Source organism: Medicago truncatula, chromosome 6 (genome assembly GCF_003473485.1).
Source record: "Medicago truncatula cultivar Jemalong A17 chromosome 6, MtrunA17r5.0-ANR, whole genome shotgun sequence".
NCBI classification, from domain to species: domain Eukaryota; kingdom Viridiplantae; phylum Streptophyta; class Magnoliopsida; order Fabales; family Fabaceae; genus Medicago; species Medicago truncatula.
The window spans coordinates 7,006,299-7,031,931 of NC_053047.1; the positions used below are offsets into that span (position 1 = coordinate 7,006,299).

General features: G+C 30.4%; 2 protein-coding genes and 1 long non-coding RNA gene across 4 annotated transcripts; 2 read left to right on the forward strand and 1 right to left on the reverse strand.

Annotated features, from left to right (window-relative positions):
* Positions 1-6,552: 6,552 nt before the first annotated feature.
* LOC112418406 (uncharacterized) lies at positions 6,553-9,003 on the forward strand. The gene is made up of 3 exons (XM_039826739.1): positions 6,553-6,788; positions 7,611-7,700; positions 8,048-9,003. Exon 3 carries the CDS (start codon positions 8,058-8,060, stop codon positions 8,964-8,966), a length of 909 nt encoding a protein of 302 aa, XP_039682673.1. The 5' UTR covers positions 6,553-6,788; positions 7,611-7,700; positions 8,048-8,057; the 3' UTR covers positions 8,967-9,003.
* Positions 9,004-9,890: 887 nt separating this feature from the next.
* Positions 9,891-12,729, forward strand: LOC112418405 (uncharacterized). The gene is made up of 2 exons (XR_003008621.2): positions 9,891-10,158; positions 11,748-12,729. It is a non-coding gene; the product is annotated as an uncharacterized lncRNA (long non-coding RNA).
* Positions 12,730-17,302: 4,573 nt separating this feature from the next.
* Positions 17,303-20,886, reverse strand: LOC25479746 (RHOMBOID-like protein 9, chloroplastic). 2 transcript variants are annotated; one of them, XM_013587838.3, is made up of 7 exons: positions 20,727-20,886; positions 19,748-20,057; positions 19,269-19,482; positions 18,764-18,929; positions 18,117-18,287; positions 17,741-17,895; positions 17,303-17,608 (listed from the first exon to the last, which is right to left on the reverse strand). In XM_013587838.3, the coding sequence occupies exons 2-7, from the start codon at positions 20,049-20,051 to the stop codon at positions 17,353-17,355; spliced, it is 1,266 nt and encodes a 421-aa protein (XP_013443292.1). In that variant the 5' UTR covers positions 20,052-20,057; positions 20,727-20,886; the 3' UTR covers positions 17,303-17,352. The 2 variants fall into 2 exon arrangements, with proteins under 2 accessions (XP_013443292.1, XP_024630508.1); XM_024774740.2 differs by lacking the exon at positions 20,727-20,886 and adding an exon at positions 20,562-20,695.
* Between the last annotated feature and the right edge of the window lie 4,747 nt (positions 20,887-25,633).

The window sequence follows — 25,633 nt, forward strand, 5'->3', positions numbered from 1 at the left end:
ATAGTCTTTATATAGTTTAAGTGGTTTGGAATTTGCGTAATTTACTCAAGAGGCTAAGGAGTTATATTCGTGATTAAAATGTAAAATTTGCAGGAAAAAAGAAAGAAACAAAATGCAAAGTTTCTGAAGCTAAGGAAAAATATGTAATAAATAGTGCACGCCACAACAACAAACGTGGAAACGGTAATCTCTATTATATTTTAATTAACCAACATTTTCTGGATTTATTTCATTTGAATCAGTTAATTCTCGTCCAAAACATATTAGGAAAATCTTATGTCATGTATGTATAAAACTAGAACTTTTGTATTTGCTTTTTCTCAATTTAGTTATGAGTTATACATACTCAGTTTGTCATAGTTCAAATATTCATTTATTTGTTTTAAAGATGCCAGGAGGTAGCTTGTTGTCTGTTTCTCGATTGATGCTGCTGCAAAGTATCACATGGTGTTCATATTGTTGTGCATAATTTATCTAAAAAAAGGAGTCTTAAGAAGAAGTTGCATGATGAGATGGAAAAAACTATCATCTCAAATTTAGGAATACATGGAAATTTTTGTGAAGAGAGAAATAAAACTAAAAAATTAAATAAATGCAGGAGTAGGTAACTCATTGATGAATATGAATTTTAATATTTTTAATTTAGTGTGTGTGTAGTAATTAATACAGGTTTTGCTTTTATATAATTCAATCTTAGTGGTAATAGTTTGACATTAAAATTTTACCAAGGATAGTTTGACATTGTTTGTGCATTTGAAAATTTTGCAACATAATTTGATAATGTCCTACCTCACATGCACATGAGACCCATAGGCAGCACATAGGTGAAGAATGCTCAAAATGATTTTCTCAACAAGGGAAATAAACCTCGAATACATATTTTTTTTACACATGTTGATATCATAATTGTGCATAATTAAATACGCTCACACTTAGTCAAACACAATCAAATTTGAACTAATCACCTATTATAATAACATATCAAATTTGAACCCACTTAGATATTCATGGAGATTCTCCTGAAAAAATGAAGACATTCATGGCGATATTTTATGAACTAAAATTTCACATAATATTGTTCCGTGAGCTCAGTTGGTAGGATTATTATGCAGGGGTTGGTGTCGAACCCTGGACATCCCACTTATTCACCTTATAAGGTGAATTTAAAAAAAAATAAAAATCACATAACTTATGATTTAATTGTGTGTGTCTATATATATATATATATATATATATATATATATATATATATATATATATATATATATATATATATATATATATATGTATGTATGTATGTATGTATGTAGGAAAAAATTACACTATTAGTCGAAAGAAATTAATTTCTTAAAAATTAGATTTTTTATATGTTTTTAATTATATTAAATACTCCCTCAATTTTAAATTTAAGTAAAATAAATGTCAAATGTATTTGATCTAAATTTGGATCAAAAGCATTTTTCACTTGTGACTACAATTGGATGAAGTATTAACTAACAAACAAACTCTTCAAAGCTCAAAATAATATTATAAAAAAAACAAATATTCACACACACACATGAATAAAGTGTTTATTATATCTTAAATACAAAAATTTACTTAATTTAAAATAAAAAAAGTCAAATGTATTTGGTTTAAAGTTGGACCAAATACATTTGACTTTATCTTTTGACTAAGACTAATTGAATTACTAAATAATAATTAAATGAAAACTCTCAATTTTCATAATAATAACAAACTTATATTAATTTATAAAAAAATATAAAAATTGAATAAGGTTTATATACTTAACATAAATTTCGCGATTTTGTAGAGCAACCGGATAAGTTTGACAAAACAATTTAACCTCGTTAGAAGGACAATTGAGAGTGGTTTAGCCAGCAATGATAGATATCTAACTGAGTTATCTGACCATCTAAGGAAATCAATGTTTATAATTTATGCAGGAAGGAATGGTAACATAAACAATTATTGTGACAGTTACAAGCACTACTCACCTGGGCCTTTTGTTGAACACCTCATAGAAATTTTTTGCACAACAACTTAAAGTATAAACTCACCTCTTATATTAAGTTTGTAATTGCATTAGGCTAATGCAATTTAAATCTTTGTATAAGAGATGAGTTTCTACTTTAAGTTCTTGGCAAAAAATTTCTATGAGGTGTTCAACAAAGGACGTAGGTTGTAGAGCTTGTAACTGTCACACAACCGAGATTGAAGATATTTGTTTATGTAATCATTGCTTCCTGCATAAATTATAAATATTGATTTCCTTAGATGGTCAAATAACTCAATTGGATATCTAACGTTGCTGACCAACCAAATCACTCTTAACTGCCTTTCTAAACATGCTAATTTGTTCTGCCAAAGTTATGCATCTGTCTTGCAAAAGTCGACAAAATTTATGTTAAGTAAATAAATTAATTTATTCAATTTTTTATCTCATTAGTGATATATATTTCATTCTTGGTGACTAATAATACTTAACATATACTGGATATTTGTTATGTTATTTCCAAAATAAATTTGTGTAGAAATTAAAATAATATTGATTAATGATTTGTGTGATTGCCAAAGTCTTGAACACAATCGTTTAAAAAAAAAAAAAGGCTTGAACGCAAACAATAATCGTTTGTTTGTTTGTTTATATGCACGAAGCCTCTAGACCCTATATACTTAACCATAATCATATGTAATCAACTAAATACATTTGTCACGAAAAGTACCCAATGTTGCACCTCATTCACCATTTTGATGGTTATAATCCATGAGGTGTAAGATCAATTGTTAGAATTTGACTTTGTGACTTCACGAGAGGAAGTTCAAATCTCATATAAAACTCTTTTAAGAGAATACTTTTTTTGAATAATGAATGTTAGTATATTAATTTTTTAGTAATTTTTTTTTCTCAAACCATGGACCTTCACCTCCTTGACCATTAGCTCAAACCAGTAGAGCTACTAAATGCCCATAATCATAAAAGAATAATTAGTGTCATCATCAGAAATAATAATTTTATCGTATTTATTTATGTTCATATCTAATGAACATATAAAATACGATGTAGCATTATTATTTGTCCAACTTTCAAAGACTTGTGGAAAATGGTGAGTAACAATAAAAATTATGAAACAAAATAACATAGAAAATGAAAGAAGTCATCTATAAATATTAAAAACATAGCATGATCATTGCACAGTGGAGAAATCATCTTAGTTCTTGAGTTCTAAATCAAGTTGTTTACTTTGATAGTATGCAATTCAGGAATTGAGTACGTTTATCCTTTTTTATTTATTAATTTAGTTTCATTTTTGAAGGGAGATGGATCTATTTTGTAATTTGTATATTATGTTTGGACTAAACTTTGTTAATTCTTTTTTTATAACTTTTGTAGATTAGCTTTATCTCCTAAATCATCTACCTTAGTCCTTTTAATTGCATCAAAATCCATCTTGTAAATATTCAAATGCTTTTTAGGAACAAAATCAACAATAAAAATTTGATTATTTGAAACCATTAACTTAAGAATTCTCTCCCAAAACCGATCCCAAAACACTTCCCCGAAATAATTCTCTCAAACCCATCACCCATAATCACCTACGAATTCTCCTCACCCTCACCCAGAATCCAGTAGCAAGTCTTGTACTTCCTTTTAATACTCTATTGAGTGTTGGTTCAACACAACTTTATGGGATAACTTAGCTGCCTTCACCAACAACTACCTATACTCAACTACCTTCACCGACAATTGCTTATACTGGACCTTATCAATCCTCTGTTCCCTCAGCTGGTCCCAATCAATCTTCTAGTCCCTCAACTAGGCCATCAGGTAGTAGTTAGAAGTAACACCCATTACACTCCCTTGTTTTTAACTGATGCTGACATTCATGCCAATCAGTGTCGATCAGGCATTTCAAGTAATGAGTGTTCCTTTTTGACTACTACCTAAAGGATTAGTTGAGGGACCAGAAGATTGATAAGGACCATCTGAGGGACCAAAGGATTGATAAGTTCTAGTATAAGCAGTTGTGTGTGAAGGTAGCTGAGTATAGGCAGTTGTTGGTGAAGGTAGTTAAGTTATCCCATAAAGCTATGTTGAACCAACACTCAATAGAGTACTAGAAGGAAGTGCATGACTTGCTGCTGGATTATTTGTGAGGGCAAGGAGAAATCGTAAGTGATTATGGGTGATGGGTTTGAGAGAACTATTTTGGGGCAGTGTTTTCAGATGGGTTTTGGGAAACAATTCTTAAGTTGATTGTTTCAAATGATCAACTTTTTATTGTTGATTTTGTTCGGAGAAACATTTGAATATTTAAAAGATGGATTTTGATGTAATAAAGTGGATAAATAATGTGGATAATTTAAGAGATAAAATTATATTCTTAGCGGATAAGGGTCATTCTGCTATGAAGAAACCAGGTAAATCGGGACATCTAAGCAACTGTGTGTGTGTTACCTTGAGACATATCTGCTGGATGTTGCATACATTTAATGGAGGCTAAATTCATACATATTATCCTATTTATGATTGAAACTTAGACATAACAAAGGAATTAAGTGATATTATCAATTGATTTTATCTAAAATGCTTAGCCTTCTGAATTTATCTCTGGTTAAACTTTAGACACAATGTAAGTATTTCAAGTTCAAATAGAAAATTGTTCTTAGAACTTTCATGTTTCTTCATTACTTGCTTAACTTTAATATTTGTTTTGCTATTTTTTTTCCCTGCTTTTTCTTTTCAATAATAGTCTTTATCTTCTTTAAAGTGGTTTTGAATTTTCTTAAAATGTCTAGGAAGCTAATGAGTTATATTGATGGTCCAAATGTAAAATTTGTTGCAGTTAAAAAATAAGCAAAATCTAAAGGGGTTGCACCTAAGGAAAAGGCATGTAATGAAAAGTGCAAAGACACAATAACAAATACTAGGAAATTGATGTGTGTGTCTACGGCTTAATATATCATTAATCAACATTTTCTTGATTAATGTAATTCAAAGTTTATGCTACAACATTTTAATAGAATCTTTGTTGTTTAACTTTAGCACAAAGTCTAGGAGTTTATTTCCTTATTTTTATCTTTATCTTGATGTATAAAACTTGGTCTTCTGTATTTTTTTTCCTCAATTTAGTTATGAAAAGAACGATAAGTTCTTGAACCATGTTTTCATATTTCAAATATTCATTTATTGAAAACTAACAATCATCTGCATTTGATTAAAAATATTTAGAGAATGTGTATTTTTTATTTTCATATCGTTTGAAAACAATGTTCGGATGCTGTCAGAGCTGATACTGAGTTCTTCAATAGCAGTGGAAATTGAAGAGTTATAATGATGAACATGCTCTTTTAGTGCAAGGTAATCGAAAAACAATTAGTTTAATTTTTTGAATAATACCATTAAGATTTTGTCTCTTGCTAGTTTTCTAATTAAAGGATAGCAACATACATATATCACATTAAAGCTTGAAGATGCTGCTGTTGGCACTGATGAAAAATAGTTGTTTTATGGTCATGAGCCACTACACCATTTGTTGTCTCTGGCAACACTTTTTTAGGGGATGTGCAAAAATTGTCCCCTAAAAGTCTCTAAGGGGACGTTTTATGATCTTCTCTAGATAAAAATTTGCAACCCTTGGAAATCGTCCCCTTAGATACTTCTGGGGACGTTTTTGGAGCGTCAGTCTGTTATTTCTTTGGTAACAGTCATGAATTGTCCCCTCAGATACTTCTGGGGACGTTTTTGGAGCGTCACTCTGTTATTTCTTTGGTAACAATCATGAATTGTCCCCTTAAATACTTTTGGGGACATTTTTGGAGCGTTACTCTATTATTTTATAAAAATTTCAACAACATCAAATTTTTGGTGGCAATCTTCCCTCTAAACTTGTTCACCAAAATACAAATTTTCCCTCCAATCATTCTTAAAAAAAATAAAAAAATCAAAACAAAATATTGCTAACACATCATGTAAAAAAAATAAAATAAATTTTTTTTAACACATAATAATAATATATCTTTACGTAAAAAAAAATATAGTTTTTTATTTTGTAATTAACACATAGTAATAATTATAATAATAATAATAAATCTTTATTTTGTAAAATAAAAAAAAAACATAATTTTTTTGGGATTAGTCACTTTAGTTCCTGAATCAGAAAAGAGTAGTCACTTAAGTACTTGAATGCAGAGAAATTGCAAAACAGTGCTTGAACGTAGACTCTGTTAGTCAATTTCAAGGATTAATGTGACTAACTGAGTCTAAATTCAGGGATTAAATTGATTAACGAAGTCTGCATTTAGATACTAAGTTGACTAACATAGTATACATTCAGAAACTATTTTGCAATTTATCTGCATTCATGGACTAAAGTGATAATTTCTTTCCTATTCAGGGACCAAAGTGACTAATTTTTTTTAAAAAAAAACATAATAAATAATAATAATAATATAATAACAATAATATAACATTGTAACATATTATCGTTTAATTGATTAACATTGATATTAACGTTTTTTTTTTTTGGTAACAAAGGTAAAAAGGGAAAAACATTGATATTCACGTTTCATCTTTCCCTTTCTCTTTCATTTGAGAACACACGTTCTCTTTCTTCTCCCACCACAAGCCAATCGACCGGAACCAAGCCAACGCCGGCGAGCTGCGACCGCGACCACTCTCCCTCCATCCATCACTGTTTTCAATTGGGTCTGAGTCAATACAAATTTCAATAGTTTCAAACATTCAACTTTGGCGACTCTATTCTACTCAACTCTCTCTTTCTCTGGTAGGTTTTCTCTCAGTCCTAGTCGCTTTCAATTCTTCTTTCATGCTTTCGAAATCGCTCTGCACTGTTTTTGTTTTGTTTTTTTATTTTGATTCTCAGTGAAAATCACTCACTTCGAAACCCTAGACCCTAAATCAATCTCCGAGATGGTTTTTCCTTCAATTACGTGTTACTGCTTGATTTTGATGCTAACATGTGAACGAGCACTGCTTTCTACAGTTTCGATCATCATTTTTCATCGCGTAATGTGTAATTTGATTTTACAAACAAAATTACTATTTCTGTGTCGTGTATGAGTTCACTGTTTTTGTGTCGTGTATGAATTTTCTACATGTTCTTTATTGATTGCCATGAGTTTTCCATCTTTAGTAACTTAGTTGATTGCCACTGGTTTCCAATTCCATCCGTTGTTCTTTAATTGAAATTGAAATTGAATGTAATTGCCATGAGTTTAGTTGATTACATGTTCTTTAGTTGATTACATGTGTAATGTTTGAATAATTCATTGTAGATTTGTAGCGGGATTGTGTTGTTTCATATTATGCATAAACAGTATGTCAATTTAAATCATTCTTCATTATATTGAAACTCAGTTTATGAACCATGTTTGGATTAGGCGTGACCCGTTGTCAGACACGCGTTGTGTTCGAAACCGACACGACACTGACATATATAATTACACATAATTATATGATTTTGTTAAATTAGTAGCGTGTTTTTGTCCGGTGTCGGTATCCGTATCCGTGCTTAATAGGTTCTAATTTAAGTAAAATATTGTTGTATTGGCAATATTGGTGCTGAAGCGTCTTTGGTTTATTGCAGCACTGTTCTACGTTTACGGCATTTTCGGGGTTGTTGCGTTCTTGCTTCTCTGTGTTGATGTATTGCTGCTTCTTGCGTTGGTGTGTTCAGGTATTATTTTCAAGTTTTTTAACTTCTTTGTTGCTGTATATGTTTCATACATGCTTAAGATATTATTTTACTAAAAATGGAAATGTTTGCTTCAATTTGATTTTGCCTCAGCAGCTTGTATTTTAGTTAAAAGTTAAAAGGGTAATATTCCTCAGCAGCTTGAATTTATCCTTTTAATTGTCGACTTAAAAAACTCTAAAATGTATATAATATATAATCTTATGTTTAGTTAAAATACTTTTATGATGCATTTATTAGGTTTATAATGCCTTATTGTAGTTATTCCCTTATAGGCTTACGGTAATAAACTAATAATAGGCTTATAGTAAACTTTTATTTCATTTTAGTAAACCAAACATGATAAAGAAGGATTGGGTGGCGTTGCCTCCACATAGTCAAAGTTACAAGGATGGTGTTAATTACTTTTTGGATATTGCATTCACCAAAGGAATGGTTGAAGAAGAAGAGATTTTGTGCCCCTGTGCTGTATGTTGCAATGATAGTTGGGAAACCAGAGATGTAGTGTTCGACCATTTATGTAGCAAAGGATTTGTAAAAGGATACATGGAATGGATTTATCACGGTGAAGATGAAAGTCTTATGGATCTTGATGGTGATAGTCATGACGAAACATCATCTCATGATGATATTAATGGGTTACTTTTTGAGACGTTTAAAGATGTCGCTGATGGAGGTAGAGTACATGAAGGGCTAAATGAAGATGCAAAGAAATTTTATAAACTAGTTGATGATGCAAATCAAGAGTTGTATCCTGGATGTGAAAGTTTTTCCTCGTTATCATTCACTATTCGAATCTACTTGTTGAAATGCCTCCATGGATGGAGCAATGCATCATTCACTGCTCTCTTAGAATTGTTGAAAGAGGCTATGCCAGATTTGGACATCCCTGTCTCTTTCAATAAAACAAAATCTATGATAAAAGATTTGGGCTTAGACTATAAAAAGATTGATGCATGTCCCAAAAATTGCATGTTGTTTTGGAAAGAGCACGAGAAAGATGACTCATGTCATATTTGTGGCGCATCAAGGTGGATAGAATATCCTGAAGTTGCTAATGAGCCTGACGAAATTAAAAAAGCTCACAAGGTTCCCGCCAAAGTTCTAAGACATTTTCCTTTGATTCCAAGATTGAAAAGACTCTTTATGTGTTCAAAGACAGCCGACACATTAAGGTGGCACTCGGATAAGCGTTCAAGGGATGGGAAGTTAAGGCATCCGGCCGATATTTACATTTCGTCAAGTTAACCCTTTTATTGAAGACTTAACTAGTTATTGTAGTTGGTTAGAGTGTAAAATGATATTTTTTTAATCATACAATAAAAGATCTTGATACGATAATATATATATATATATATATATATATATATATATATATATATATATATCAATTAGTATAAATTAAATGATATATTTAGTAGATAAGATCAAAATTATATATGCAATTTGTTGACATATTTATACCAATAAAACTATATGTCTAATTTGTTAAGATATTTATCCTATATTAAAGAGGAGGGAAGTTGGATGCATAAGGGCATGCCACTCTTGAATTTTTGTAATAAAAATTTAAATAACCTTTAATATATATATATATATATATATATATATATATATATATATATATATATATATATAGACACACACATATTGGATACTACAATAATCAATAAACTTACCCTCACTTTTGGACTTGGTACATGTCAGCTACTCCTCATCTAATCAAGATAATTAATTCAATCCAATTTACCGTTTCGTTCATTTGATCAACAATAATCAGAAGATCAACAATTTACCGTTTCTTATTTGCTTTTTGTATTTCATGACTTTAATGAATGATCATTGTAACTTCATTTGAATGCCGTTTTTTGAATTTTGAATTTCATTTCCCTCCTAAGTTTTACTCTCATGCCACATGTCTTTCTAATTGGCTAAGATAACTCCCCTTATTTTTATTGTTGACAAATCATATTACTTCTTATTGGCTAAGACAAATGAAGCATCTTTGTCATTGGTCAAGACAACACATGCCTCTTTTTATTAGCCATGACAGTGCATGCCTCTTTTCTATTGGTCAAGACAACATGTGTCTCTTTCTCATTGGCCACACCACCTCATCTACGTTTCTCTTTCTTAAAATGGTTCTATAAATTTACTTTCCATCAAACTCATACGTTTCTCTCCACATACTCTCAAACCAAAACCACTTTCACCATCATATCACTATCTTGATCATCTAAATAATTTCTAAGTTCTTCACTCCTCCAATTTCGTGTGACGTTAATGGTAAGGTATTTCCACCATTTTTCATATATTCCTCCTATTAGTGGATTGTCCCTGGTTTGATCTTTTGAAGCGTTTAATTCAAATTCTTGTGAGACCTTATTGTAGATCTGGAGAGCTTTATTCTAGAGCTTGTGTTACAATAAAAGTGCCTATGGTAAGAGCTTTTTTCCCCATAAATTCATACTATGTTTTAGGTTAGTGTTACGAGAACATGGAATAACTACTATTGAAATTATTTATTGACGACCTGAATATATTGATTAGTAGAAATTATTTTAATGCAATCAAAGATCGAAAATAAAAGTTTGTTGGTTCAACGACCAAATGATTTTTGTTTTTTTTTCTGGTTTCGTTTGGTTTAATTCAGGTTTTACATAAATTTTTGCAATGGAATCTAGATCAAACAATAATCATGATATAAAATTGCGAGACGGCTTACAATTTTAATATCATACAATCTAAAAATCAATGCTTAGATCTACTTAAAAGTTTATCTTTTAAATGATATTTATTTTGTAGTTGGACATTCTTTACTTGCATTCCATTAATTTGAAAATAAATAAAAATTATAAGTCACCAACTATGAATATATATATATATATATATATATATATATATATATATATATATATATATATATATAATATAGGTAAAAATTGAATAAAGTGTATTTACTTAATATAAATTTCGTCGAGTTTACATGGCAGATGCATATCTTTTACAGAACAAATTAAACTATTTGGTAGTGCATTTAAGAGTGATTTTACCAGCAACGTTAGGTATCCAACTGAGTTATGTGACCATCTAAGGTGATCAATGTTTATAATTTCTACAGGAAGCAATGACTACATCAGTAACTATCTTTAACCTAAATTTTATGACAATAACAAGCTATACCAACCTAAGCCTTTTTGTTAGGTTGGTATAGCTAGTTACTATCATAAAACTGAGGTTGAAGATAGTTGGCGATGTAATCATTGCTTCCTGCAGAAATTATAAATATTAATTGCCTTAGATGGTAAAATATTAATTGCCTTAGATGGTAAAATAACTCAGTTGGATATCTAACAATGCTGGTCAAGTCACTCTTAACTGCCCTTCCAAATATGGTAGTTTGTTTTGTCAAAGTTATGCATCTGCCTTGCAAAATCGAAAAAATTTCTATTATAAAAATAAATTAATTTATTCAATTTTTGTTTAGTTTTTATGACATTAATGATATATGTTTTATAGTTGATGACTAGTAATACTTAATATATACTGGATATTTTTTGTAACACCCAAAATAAATTTTTCTAGAATATTTACAAGAGCACAGAACTTAGTACTGGAAACAATAAATTACTACACAAATTCTGTCTAAATGAAAAGGCATTACACACATGTCTGATAATTCCATAATAAGTACAATCTGAAGCATACAAAATACATAATCTGTTTGAATATATATGCACTACCTAAAAAGTACATGATATAAAAGAACATAGTATGTGTACAATTATCATGAAAACTAGTACATAATACAAATATATGAGACATATATCAGTATAATCACTCAACTACGTTCTTCTTACCCTTGTCTCAGTGTGCTCCACTTATTCTAGGGTGATAGTGATTAGGGGAAATCTAGGATCACTACAGTCTATATACTATATGTATCTGAATTATGTTATCATATTCATAAATTAATAAGGTTAGCGTGTAGCATACAAATAATTTGAGTTGGTTTTACATAATGATTAGGTGGAGTAACTCCGAAACATTCCTCTAGCTATCCAGCAAAAATACCTATCAATGAGGCTAGAGCCGGAACTTCTATTACTATCATGTGGATTTCACTTTTAGGAAAATCCCATCCAGCCTGAACCTGGAGCCTGCAAGGGACTTGACTTATTTGAAATAATTTATGTAATCTTACTTAATGATATACTAGTCATATTGCAAAAGAATACAGCCATACAATTCAGTATAAACACAACATCAACACTAACACATAATAGGGAAACTAAGCATACAAGTGTCAGTCAAAATAGTCATCAATTAACTTTACAATTACCCCAGGTCATAATAGGGAGACTATACGATTACTCCAGGTCGATCCCACATTAATGTCATCACATCGGAGACTAATTTTCAAATAAACTTAGATCTCTCATGGAGTAATTTTCAAGTAGTCAGTGTATGCACAATTGCAATTACTAAAAAAAGTTGTCCTTGAGCTAACATTAATATGGGATCAATGTGAATCATGACATGTCCTAATAACAAGTCACATCATAACCTCTAACAATAGAGATAAAATAAATTTGATCGATGCTTATGATTTTGAGGACTAATTTATTTTTCACTCTATAAATGTTATTGAAAAAATAGATTGTCGATATTGATCAATCTCCGCCACTGGCAAGACAGAATTATGAGATATCAAGACTTACATGAGGTAAAGGCTGGAATATCATTTAGCTGATCATGTGAATCTCTAGCAGATACTGAACCACTTACACCTGTTATTCTTCTTATATTCCCATAAATTGGTTTTCTAAAATTTGTTCTTCGAGTATCTTGGCTAAGAATTTGTTTTGGAGCTAAACTTTCATCCTTAAAATTTTCAACATCAGATGCCACAAGATATTCTTGGTATATGTCTGCATACAAAAAAAATTACATATTTATCTTTGTACCATGTGTTATGCAAATGCTACAACATGAAGAATTTTGTGTTAAACTCTCATGACAACAAGAAATGTTATAGATGAATTTTGACACAAAGTTGACAACAAATTTCAACTACAGTTTGGATGGTTAATGCAATTCAAATATATGATTAATTACATTTAATAAATGGTTGATGAATATAACAAGGTGTCACAACTCATTAACCATCCACTAAACGTAAATATCCACAATTTTAAGCGTCATTTGTAGGACTAAAATGAGAAGAAACTACAACACCAAAAGGTAATTACACTTTACCATTATTTAGTTTGCCAAGAGACTCAAGTTCATGTTTTGATTCAGATTGACCATTTCCTTTGTAATTTTTTATTATGTTGTAGTTTTCCAAAATAAGAATATGTACTTGCAGTGAGTACAATATCTGAAACTAGGGTTTAGAACTGTGTAGGTCATGCCTTGAGAATGATCTCATGAGGGGTATTTATAGCTTTTTATGGGCTTGTATTTCGTGACTTAGGCCCCAATCAACGTGGGCCCTAAGTTATGTTTGGAACGCTCTTGACGTTTCTAGAAGCCTTCTGAGGTTCTATTGACAGTCAACGACCCCCAAGCACGAGTCTTGGGACAAAACGAAGTGATTAATTTTGAAGTTGATAGTTCAAAGTCTAATGATCTTAGTTTCTTCTCAGTAGAGGTAGACCCTGACGAATACTAAACACGTAATTTTGTCGCGGTCTTGAGCAGAAAATCTCTGCCAAGAACTATGCATGTGTTTTTGTAAGGTTTTCTGTAATATACTGAAAATGCAGCCATGAAAACCCGACGAAGGGAAAAGAATAAAGGTTAAGAAACATATTATAAAGAAAATATTGAGAGGGAAATCCATAAACAAAAGCAATGAACTTAAAACAACTACAAATTCTCGAAGATAACAAGTGATTTGCATGAAGAACCATATTTTTTTGGTCAACTATCTCACTTAATATGGGACGGAGGGGGTATTATATAAGAGATAAAAGGAAACTCTTGTTCAAAACCATTTGGTGAAAATTCAGATCAAATACTTTAACTTTTTCTTAGGACTTTACCCAGATGAAGCATTAAATAATAATTAAATGGAAACTCTTAATGCTAATAATAATAACATACTTAAATTAATATTATATAAATACAAAATTTATTATAAAAAAAAATTAATAAGATAATTATTATATCCTAAAAATAAGAAATTTAATAATCAATACATTTTTATGAGTTGCCACAAAATGTTATATTATACACCCTCCGGTCACTAATATAAGCAAAAATTTACTTTTTAGATACATTCAATTAATGATGTATGTGATATACAATAAATACCACATACATCATTAATTGAATGTATCTAAAAAGTGAAATTTTGCTTATATTAGTGACCGGAGGGTGTATTATTTAGTTAGTCTAACTTTTTTCCTCTCTCCTTCCATTAAAATATCCATTTATTTTATTAACAATTTCTAACTCAATCGGCAAAAATATCAAAATAATTAGACCAAACGTCATGTTTGGAGTTCGAACCCCGACACTTCTACTTATATGTAACTTTTATTTTAAACACTGAGAGTTACACTTTAGTTTTGTAAGTTTTTTTTGTCTAATTTTAGTCCCTTTATTTAAAAAAAACAAATTAAAATGAAATATATTAACTTAACTAAAAAGGCCTTCAAGCACTAGGTGCACCAGGATGAGTTACAAATATCAGGCCCCTTGGTCCTTTCCCATGAATATCTAATATATTTTTTTTTATTTCCTTAGGTTTTTTTTTTTGGGTACAAATTTTTATTGGTGTTATATCCATCTTGAATACATCTGATACCCTTTAACTATTGTACCTCGTTATATTTTTCATACTTTATATACAAGGAACAATACTAATTTAAATTTGTAATTATTACTCATTATATTTGGAAAAAAGATCAACATGTTAATATTATAAAAAAAAAAAAAAATCTATATTTATTATACTGTTTATAAGGAAGTGAGTAAGTATTTCCATTTAGTATATATTTAAAAAAATAAAAACATTAAAAAAAATTATATCCTTCCTTTCACATAAATTTCCATTTGTTTTAAACCGAGAAGATACAATGTTTTGACCCTCTTCCCCCGCTATTTAGCCTCGGTGTCTTACACTTTCAATCCAAACAAAAATCTCTCTCTCTCTAGTCTTTCTCTCTCTATCTCTCTCCCTCACTTATCCAAATGCTTATGTTGTGACGCTGCAATAAAAAACAATGCATGCTATTTCATTTCAATCGATTTCAATTCATCTTCACCATAACTCAAGTGACAAATCTTGTCATTAGGTTGGTTTTCTAAACTTTTTTTATTTTTCCTTATAACCTTATTTTCATTTTTGTTGTTTTTTCCTTATAACCTTATTTTCATTTTGTTGATTTGATCCAGCTCCTTTGTATTGTTTGTTGATGCAGTGGGACGATAACATATTAATATTATATATTGTGATTCCATACCCTTTTTTAAAGCCATAAATTCATTTGGAAAGTAAAAAAAAATATTTGATAGGTTGTAGGATGTTGATTTTTTTTAGGTTTAATATGACTAGAAAGAAAATATGTATGTCTTTGATTTCTAGCTTTGATGTTGATTTTGATGCTACATGCATGAACTGAATCAATGTTGATGTTGATTTTGAGGTATATGTAAACTAGTCTGCAATGAAACGCATTTTTATTTCACACTATTACATTCTTTTGCTTTATTATTTGATTGCTAAGATGCACTTTCATGCATTTTTTTAATTTCCTGCTATTTTTCAGATATCTAATGTTTATGCCAGTAATGGTTAATATTTTTTTCTTTTCATATTGTGGGAAAATAATGTTCGGATGCTGTCAGAAATGCACATGGTTCATTGTATGATTACTATCAATATTGTAAGAATTTAATGCTGCTTCTATTGCAACAGTTTAAACTTTTCTTTTTTTTAATATTTGTAGTGAAACGAAGCTCAGGTGTTGTAAGAACTGAGAGCGAGTTCCCATATATTATGGTAAAAGTCTTTGGATGCAAGGTAATTCTCAAAACCAATTAGCATTAAGATTTGGATTCTTGCAAGTTTTCTTAAGGATAACAACATACATATATCTTGTCAAAGCATGAATATGTTACTGCTACAACTAATGAAAACTGGTTTTTTTAGGGTCCAGCGAAGATGGACAAGATGAATATATACATTTTGTCCACAAAATTGATTAGAGTGTAAATATTGAAATTGTTGGTGATGTATACTGTAAAATTACATGCCAAGTATAGCTTTGTTAGTAACATGGTGATTCAGTCACTACCTTGTGATCGATGCTTAATAATAGAAACTAGTCAAGTAGCTTTGCAGGTAATCAATGATAGAATTAGATAAATGGCTTAGATTTTGTTATATCATATAATAAATTCAATCATGCAAGTATATATGTGTGCCGTTCAACAAAAATGTATATGTGTGGCTGTGCGAATATATCTTAAATATATCTAATAGTAATAAATAGATAATAGATAATGAATCATTAGATTACCAATTCTCTGTAAATGCGAGGGATACATCGGGAGATAAAATTTTAGAGAAACGGCGCCGCAAGCTCCTTGTAATTGTCAAATTGAGTGCTTCTCAACACATTTATAAGAATTTTATCGGAGGAAGGGTTTGTGTTAGGTTTAGAGCTGTCAAAAAAACCTCAGATTGAAAAGCCCACTTCATTAGGATTCCTATAAAGGAGGCCAAAACATATGGGTTTTTCAATCTGATGTTTTTTTGACAGCTCTAAACCTAACACAAACCCTTCCTCCGATAAAACCCTTATAAATGTGTTGAGTTGCACTCACTTTGACAATTACAAGGAGCTTGCGGCGCTGTTTCTCTGAAATTTTATCTCCCGATGCATCCCTGTTATCTCGCATTTACAGAGAATTGGTAATCTAATGATTCATTATCTATCTATTTATTACTATTAGATATTTAAGATATATTCGCACATGCACACATATACATTTTTGTTGAACGGCACACATATTCATTATCTGGATGATTGAATTTATTAAGATGATATAACAAAATCTAAGCCATTTATCTAATTCTATCATTGATTACCTGCATCTTCTTTTTTTGATTTTTTTTCTCCAATTAAATTTTCTGTTGTTGTGCCTCTACTAGATCTACAAGCTATGCAACAAAACTCGATTCAAAGGCTATTAAATATTTTCTCTGGCAGTTGTGATTTCTTCAATTATATATGAGAACATCATATGTATTTATGTGGCTTGATTCTTCCCTCACTTTTGAGAGAGGTTACGCGGCTTTGCTTTCAGTAGCAGACAACTCTTGGATTTGTTTTTTAGTTCTGTCAACAAATTTGTATCAGCAATCTGTATTTATTGCATGATATTTTGTATATGAATTAGTGAGAAGCGTCAATGGTATTGGTAGGGGAATCGTATGTTTTTTATTCAATTCATGTTCATAATTTCTATATTCAGCCTAAGCTTTGGAACAAAATATCACTTCAAATCATCAAATCCATGTTGGATCATGTTTTGGAATCATATATATTATACTCTATCTTTAGAAAGATCATCAAAAACTTTTGTGTGTGTATTACATATAAAGCTCTCATGCAGTTCAGCCAAATATTGACATATATTCCAAGGCTACAACAGATGCCAATGCATTGAGAGGGGGATCCATAAACAAAAGAAGTGAACTTAAAACAACGACGAATATGGCAAAGATAACAAGTGATTTGCATGAAGCACCGTATTTTGTAACAAGTTTGAGTCCTTCTCCATCGGTACCAGGTGATGTCTCGTCCAGCTGAAGAGCCGGACTAGTTAGAAAGCCATATGCCATGCCTGTGAAAGCTGCTCCCGAGTGTGACCTACAAATGAATAACCACCTAATAAATATTCATATTTTTCAATTCGATGAACATTTCCGAATGTATATATATCATTTTTTTTGTGTTATATCAATCAAAATACTTTCTGTAAATAATGTAAGCCATACATACCACTCATCAATTGGACCAAGGTTGCATAAGATGAAACCAAGAGCTGTAATAATTATTGCCTTCTTGAATAGATTATCAGAATCATCATTTTCAATAACATCTCTATTTTGAATTTGGTACATGAGCCAAGCACCAATTATTGCAAATGCAGGTCCCTGATTGCAAATTCATATAAGACAACTAAAGTCGAATTTGGATTCCATGCAGTAACTGCATGACGCAGTTATTGATCTTGGTTGTCTTACTTCAAATCAATTGTAAATATTATTTAAAGAAGATTTGCTGAATGTCTATTGTGAGATAGACAATCTGAAATCGACGGCCAAGACCATTTAATGGGTGAAATCGACTGTGTGAGTTGTTGAGTGATACTTACGGTGCCACCGACAGTTGGATCTGGTGTATGTAGAAAACTTGCCAAGTTGCCAGAAACTCCACCAAGTATGTAGATCAAGAAAAATGTAAATGAACCATAGCCTTTGCAAACTTGAGGCCCAAATGATACAAGGGCCCAACAACTCAGAGCCATGTGAAATATCCCTGCATGCTGCATATGAAAATTTGCTAAGATGCACACATGAAGCAAGTTCACAATGAGATTCATCAAAAACATAACTAGAAATCAAACCGGCGAGACTTTTAGGTCATGGTTTAGTGGTTCTATCGGTTTAAAATGATAAATCAGAAAGAAAAAAGTATTAAAAAAAATTAAAATTGGTTGAACAAACCCCGCCTAAATCTAGTTCAACCCGACCGAAATGTATCCGGCATGAAACCATCCGACCAATGACCTGGTTCTTGGTTCAATCGATTGAACCAGTCGGTTGGTAGATTTTTAAAAACAATTGGATACATCTGATGCACTATATTTCTGATTTCTCAGATGGCTTTATCGAGTGAGTGAATGCCATCTTGTACCAGAAAATAGAGTTAAATGATGTGATTCGCCTAGATGATGACTATGACTAGTTTCATGTATATATATGTGGAATGGAAACACAGACCCAATTTTCAATCTTGTACCAGAAACATTGGTGTTATAAGCCTCCACCATTCTCCAACCATGATCAAATGGTTTATCTTTGCTCCATATAGCATTGGAAGTGAAAACAGCTCTAAGTTATTATTCCTTATAGGACTTGCAATTTCAAATAGAAACACTCCAATGTTCACTGATGCCAATATACCTCTGCACCAAACATAACAACATAGAGGGATGAAAAAGAGTTATTTATAATATGTAAGATGATAGACAATTGAGAAAATAGGTAAATTGGTCCTCAAAATTGTATGCATATGTCAAAATAGCCCCTGAATTTTGTATATTGACGAATACATCCCTAAAAATGTAGTGTTGGTCAAACCGACATCTTTGATCGATGCTTACAATTTTGAGGACCAACTTACTTCTTCACTCTATAATTGCTATTAGAAAAATTAAACCGTGATTATTGGTCACGCTCCGTACTACCAACAAGAGTAGAGTTTGAAAAGACAAAACAAGAATTTATGACAGATCAAGACTTACATGAGGTAAAGACTGGATGTATCATTTAGCTGATCATGTGAATCTATAGCAGATATTGAACCACTAACACCTTGTATTCTTCTTATATTGACATAAGTATTTGGTTTCCTAAAATTTGTTCTTTGAGTATCTTGGCTGAGAATTTGTTTCGGAGCTAAACTTTCATCCTTGGAATTTTCAACATAAGATGCCACAAGAGATTCTTGGTTTATGCCTGCATACAAAAAATTTACATATTTATCTTTGTACCATGCATTAAGAAAATACTACAAGAAACGTTTATAGATGAATTTTGACACAAAGTTGACAACGAATTTCAACAACAATTTTGATACGTTCGGTAAATGTTGATGAATATAACAAGGTGTCACAACTCATTAACCATCCACTAAACATAACTTTTTATCCGCGATTTTAAGCGTCATTTGCAGGACTAAAATGAGAAGAAACTACGATACCAAAAAGTAATTACACTTTACCATTATTTAGCTTGCCAAGATACTCATCAAGAGACTCAAGTTCATGATTTGATTCAGATTGACCATTTTCTTGGTGCACCTTCATCACCTCACTTGATGCATCAGAAACATGTAATTTTGTTTTATGTTGTAGTTTTCCAAAATAAGAATCTAACGATCTTAGTTTCTTCTCAGACTCAGTAGAGGTAGACTCTGATGAACACTGAACACGTAATTTTGTCGCGGTCTTGTATATAGAATCTTTGCCAAAAACTATGCATGTGTTCTTGTAAGGTGTTCTGTAACATACTGAAAATGCAGCCATGAAAACCTGAAGAAGGGAAAAGAATAAAGGTTAAGAAACTTATTATAAAGAAAAAATTCAGTGTCTTGAAACTCAGAAACTATTTGAAATGAATTTCCTTTTTACTAGGTGTGTTGGTACCAATTGCACAAAGTAAAAACAGTAGTTACAATGCAAATTTTCTGAGGGGAATAATTTAACCAATACTTGCTATTTATGTTGCCATCAAGCTTTGAGGAATTGGTTTCCAAAATACAACCAAATCTTGCAGATATATTTATATCCATTTCCTAATTTAAGAGCTGCAATATCATTATTCTGCATAAATATGTTTCAAAATTTGCACTAGAATTTATGTTTTCAAACCAATGATGATAGCAGCTTTCTCTAGCTAACATAAACAAACCAATTCCAACAGAAACAGAAGAAGATTGTATTAATATCTTGTTATTATTAGTCAAAATCTAAGAAATTGAAATTTTAAGAAATATAAACACTTGACAAAATGAACACAAGTATTACAGAATTTACACTAAAATTTCAATTTTCCATCCAACTATAATAGCTTTTCCTAGCCAACAAAAACAAATCAATATCCACAGAAAAAGAATAAAATTGTCATAGGGTCTTAAAAACAGTACAAGTACAGTGACAAAACCAAGAAGCTGAAAAACCAAAGTACAATATTGGACCTACCAGTTCAAGTTTGTTTGGTAACTGTGACTTATCTGAATGAGCTTTAGATTCTCAAATGAAGCTTTAAGATAGTTGTTACTTAGTACTTGCATTAATTGCATTAGTGTTAATGGCTTCATAATAATAGTTGATTGATGCTACCTCTTATAAGCCTACTTTGTGAAACTGTTTTTTTAATATGAATTGTGTAATGTGTGGAGCTACACATCCAAGCCGTCAAATCAAGATCGGACGGTCCATATTTCAACGTAAAGTTTCGTTTTTATATTTCTAAAATACTGATGTTAAAATTTGAAAAGTCTGCTTTGATTGAATGGTCAAGATGACATTGACCGCATATTGTCACGGGATTGTGACCGTACTCAATCGAGACCTATTTTTTTACTTTTACAATAACCCTCATTGTAAATTACGTTATATATTTTTTTCTAAGGATATTTTTATTAATATTAAATACTTCTAATTTACATAGAAAATTCAAATTTAATATTAAACACATATGTACATAAAAGATAAGTTTAATAATAGTCATACGATCAATTAAACTACTAATTATAGAGAAGCACTGATGTAGTATTATTGTTGATAGTGAACCAAAGTGACAACTTATTCCCTAGTCACTGTTCCTTATCTTTATTTGGCCATTCATGTTTTGTAACAAGAGATATCTAAAGTTGAAGAACCAATAAATGAGACTAATAGGATTGTGGATGGTCCCACTATTCATCAATCTCATTGACACGTTGCATGCTCAAATACCTCAAACTTAAGTTAAGGATAATTGCTCAAATGTATCTGATAATTAAGTGGAAAAAATAGCATCATTGTCTCTTATAAACAATAATCAAGGAATTGTATTTTTAGTGACGTAAAAATAAATTCGACTTTTTATAAAAAAAAAAAAAATTAGGATGAGGGTAGAATGCTCCTGTCAAAGACATTCAAATTCAAAGAGCAATTATAAAGATAATTACATGTATCTTCGTCTAAATACATTAACAGGATTCAAACTAAAAACCTCTCGTATTCAAATACATATTTTTTTACTATCAGCAATGATAGATTGACACCCTTAATGTATACACCACTCATTTCACTATTAGAAAATGGAAAATTAAAGACTTGGTTGCAAAATTTAATGACGGAATTAGAGAGGGATTTAACGTTTTTCCTCTCTGAATTTTCCTCACTAATTTTTTCTTTTTTAGTAGTATCACTCTGAAAATTTTAAGTTAATCAAATATATAGTTTGTGTAACCACATTTTTTTTAGTTGCGTAACCACTATTTATTTAGTTAACTAAGTGGAAAAATAGTGGTCACGTGCATTTTAATTGCGTGACCACGTTTTTCAGCTTCTAAATTCTCGAACAATAGTGATCACGCAATTAAAAAAATATGGTCACACATTAAGGGTGTCAACCTATCTTTTCTTTTACTATTAGACCAAACCTGTTAAAAAATTGTTGGATTGTATAAACAAAAATTGTAAAATAAAGTCTATTCAGGTCACATCTTTAATATTTTTTTATTTCTTTTGACAAAATTTTATTATTTGTTAACTTTGTATTTCACTCTAATATATATGCAGTTTGTTAATTTAGACCAACAAAAAACATGAATGTTCAAGTTAGCAAAAGTGTACCTTTTCATTTGGACAAAAGAAACCAACATATTCACTAGGGTAAACCAATTTAAAGTAAGGGATAGTTTAGTAAATATCCATCAAACTATTTGTTATAAAATAAAAGTGGGTCTAAGTTAGCAAATTGGTGTAGATTAACAAATATGTTTTAATGCAAAATAATTAAAGTAACCTTGTAAAAAATAAAAGTAGATTTGAGTTAGCAAATTGGTGCAAGTTAACAAATATATTTTAATGAAAATTACTAAAATAACCCTCAAGCTATTATTTTTAAATAATTAAGATGAAAGAGATTTTTGTCCAAATGAAAAGGTACACTTTTGCTAACTTGGACCTTCATGTTTTTTGTTAGTCTAAGTTAGCAAACTCCGTTTGACCCGACTTTTTTTTTCAGTTTTTCTACATTTTTAAGGAGAAGTTAGGCCAAACACAATATCAATAAAGTACATTCGAAAAAAAATATTTTTTTTAGAATGCATAAAATTGAATGGAATGAGCTTTAACCAAAAGTTGTTAAATGCTACTTCAAAAAGCTAATTCTCTGTGATTTATTTTACAAGCACTTCTCTTCAACTCACGCAGGCAACCTTATCTTTTATTTTTTAATATTATATTTCAATTTGTTTTTTTCTTCCATTTAATTTTTTGTAACCGGTCCATATAATTTTTTTAAAGGAAAATCAATTTAATTTTATTATCTTTTTATCACTTATATATTTAATTTTAATATCGTTTAATTATCACAACCTAACAAATATTTTTATTCATGCAGTCATTGAATAACACCAAATATTTTTATTCCCTTTCTTCAACCTCACAAATATACACACACATTAGCATTTAGAGTAATATTTTATGTCTGTATGTCTATTTTTTTGTAATGCTAATGCGTATAATTTTTTCAGTGTTGCACAATGCGTACAATTATTATTTTATAAAATTTTAATTTTACTTAAAAGTACTGGTATAGATGCCTAAAAAAATTATACTTATATATATTTTACACATTTATATTGTAACAAACTATGCATATCTTTTTCTTATTAAAAAAATTAAACATATCTTTTTCAATGACACCAACAATGCAATAAATATAATATCATATAATATAAATTTTTATCTTTTTAAATGACACCAAAAATATGATATTCTTATAACAAAATTTGTTATACAGTATAATTGGAAAAGAAAAAACAAACTATTCTCTAACTTAGCTCAGTTGATATAGACAATTTATAAATATATGCAAGGTCACGGGTTCGAACCCCGGATACCACAAAAAAAAAAAAAATCAAAGTTTCTTACAATATTTTGCTAAACAACTTTTAACTTAAAAATAACTTTAGAAGTAAAAAAAAATAAAGAAAACAAACAGCTTTAGCTTTTTCGTTAAAGAACTTTATTTTAACTTTGTTTTAAAGTAGCTTTTAAACCGAAAAAAGTTTGATCAAACGGTACCTATATATATAAGAAAAGGGACTTAGACAAGTCCCTTTTCTTAAGCACATTTATATTTTTTAGACAATTTTTAGGACGTTGTTTAAGGTTCTAAATAAGAAGTTACTTCAATGCATTTACGGTGTTTCTTTTTATTTCCACCCATGTTTGCATCGTATTGATTGAATTTAATTCATATGGTTTTGTGTTCTGTCGTTTTTAGGGATGACAATAGGTACCCAATGGGTAGGTACTACAGTATCCATCTCCATACCCGCGTTTGTAAAAAATGCCCGTATCTGTGCCCGTATCTTCGTGGGCAACAACTTTAGTGCCCTTCCCCATATCCTATGGGTACTTAAGTGCTCATACCCTCACCCATTACCCGCACTTTAGCCATGAAAAGATAATAAAAATCACCACACTTGAAATAAAACTATGATCCAAATTTTTTTAAATCAACTTACGAAATAATATGAATCGTAATATTTAACCAAATAAAAAAACATCCAAATTATTCCTGGAAAGAAAAAAAAATAGATACCTTACATCAGTTATACGTTAAAAAGTTCTAGTTGCATGTTAAAATCATAATAAATTGTTACTAAAGTTTATATTAATCTGATTTAGGTTTAAGGTTAGGCTTAAATAGTTAGATTTATTAATTAATTGTACACCAAAAATAAATAAATTATTTATAATATTATATAAATACATATATGCGGGTTGCGGGGCTGGGTAGTACAGTGCCCATACCCATATAAATTTGCGGGTAATTACCCATACCCAAGCCCGGACCCATGAAAGCGGGGTTTTACCATACCCATAGCGGATATTTTTTACGGATGCCCATAGGATCCGGGTCCAATTGCCATCCCTAATCGTTTTAGCCACTTGTTCTACGGATTCTTACTTTAAAAGTCATTATTTGGTTTCCTTTCAAAATAATATATGAAATCGGTTTTAAAAATAAAATTGTAAGTAGCAAAATTTGTATTGAAATTGTATATGATTTTGTTACATAGAAATTTGTAAATCGATATGTCTATGTTAACTGCCTTGAACCTTTTTTCTTGTTTGTTTGAGAAGGAGTAGTTCTATCTCTAAAAGAGATTTTGATTTATTTTATTTAAAAAGGAGGCAACTTCCATGGTTAATTTTCTTACTGACTTGTTTATCATTTGGATCGGATTCAAGAGAAAAAGTGTAAGATAATTGGTTTAATTATAATATTATTATTATCAATTTATGAGTTATTTGTAATTGATTTTCTGAGTTATTTGCTGATGTGAAATTGATGTGTTATTTGATAATGTGTATTTTAAAGATGTGTTATATAAATATTTGCTATTTGAAGATGTGTGATTTAAAGATGTCAAATTTGACGATGATGCTATTTAAAGATGTGTATTTGTTGAGTCATTTAAAGATGTGCATTGTCAAGTCATTTGTTGAAGTTCATGCATTCATAGTCAGTCTGATTATAAGATGTTGATTGATGCCTATTGATTTTTATTAAATGAAATTTTATATTTAAATGTGAATATTGTCTGACTGTGATGCATAAATGTCTAAATGTAATTGTTGTGTTCTTTTATCTGAATCTATACATGTGTTTATGCATCTCTTATGTTGAATATATTATCACCCTCTAGTGGCGGGTTGGGCGCCTGCACCCTTGTGGTGTATTTGCAGGAAGAAGAAGTTTAGTAGCAGTGAGCCTTTGAGGATGGCTTTGGAGCCTACTCGTTTACTTATCGCTTTTGGGAGTCTTTATCGAGTCGAAGCTCTGATCTCTGACACTAGGGAATGGGAATTAATTTCTT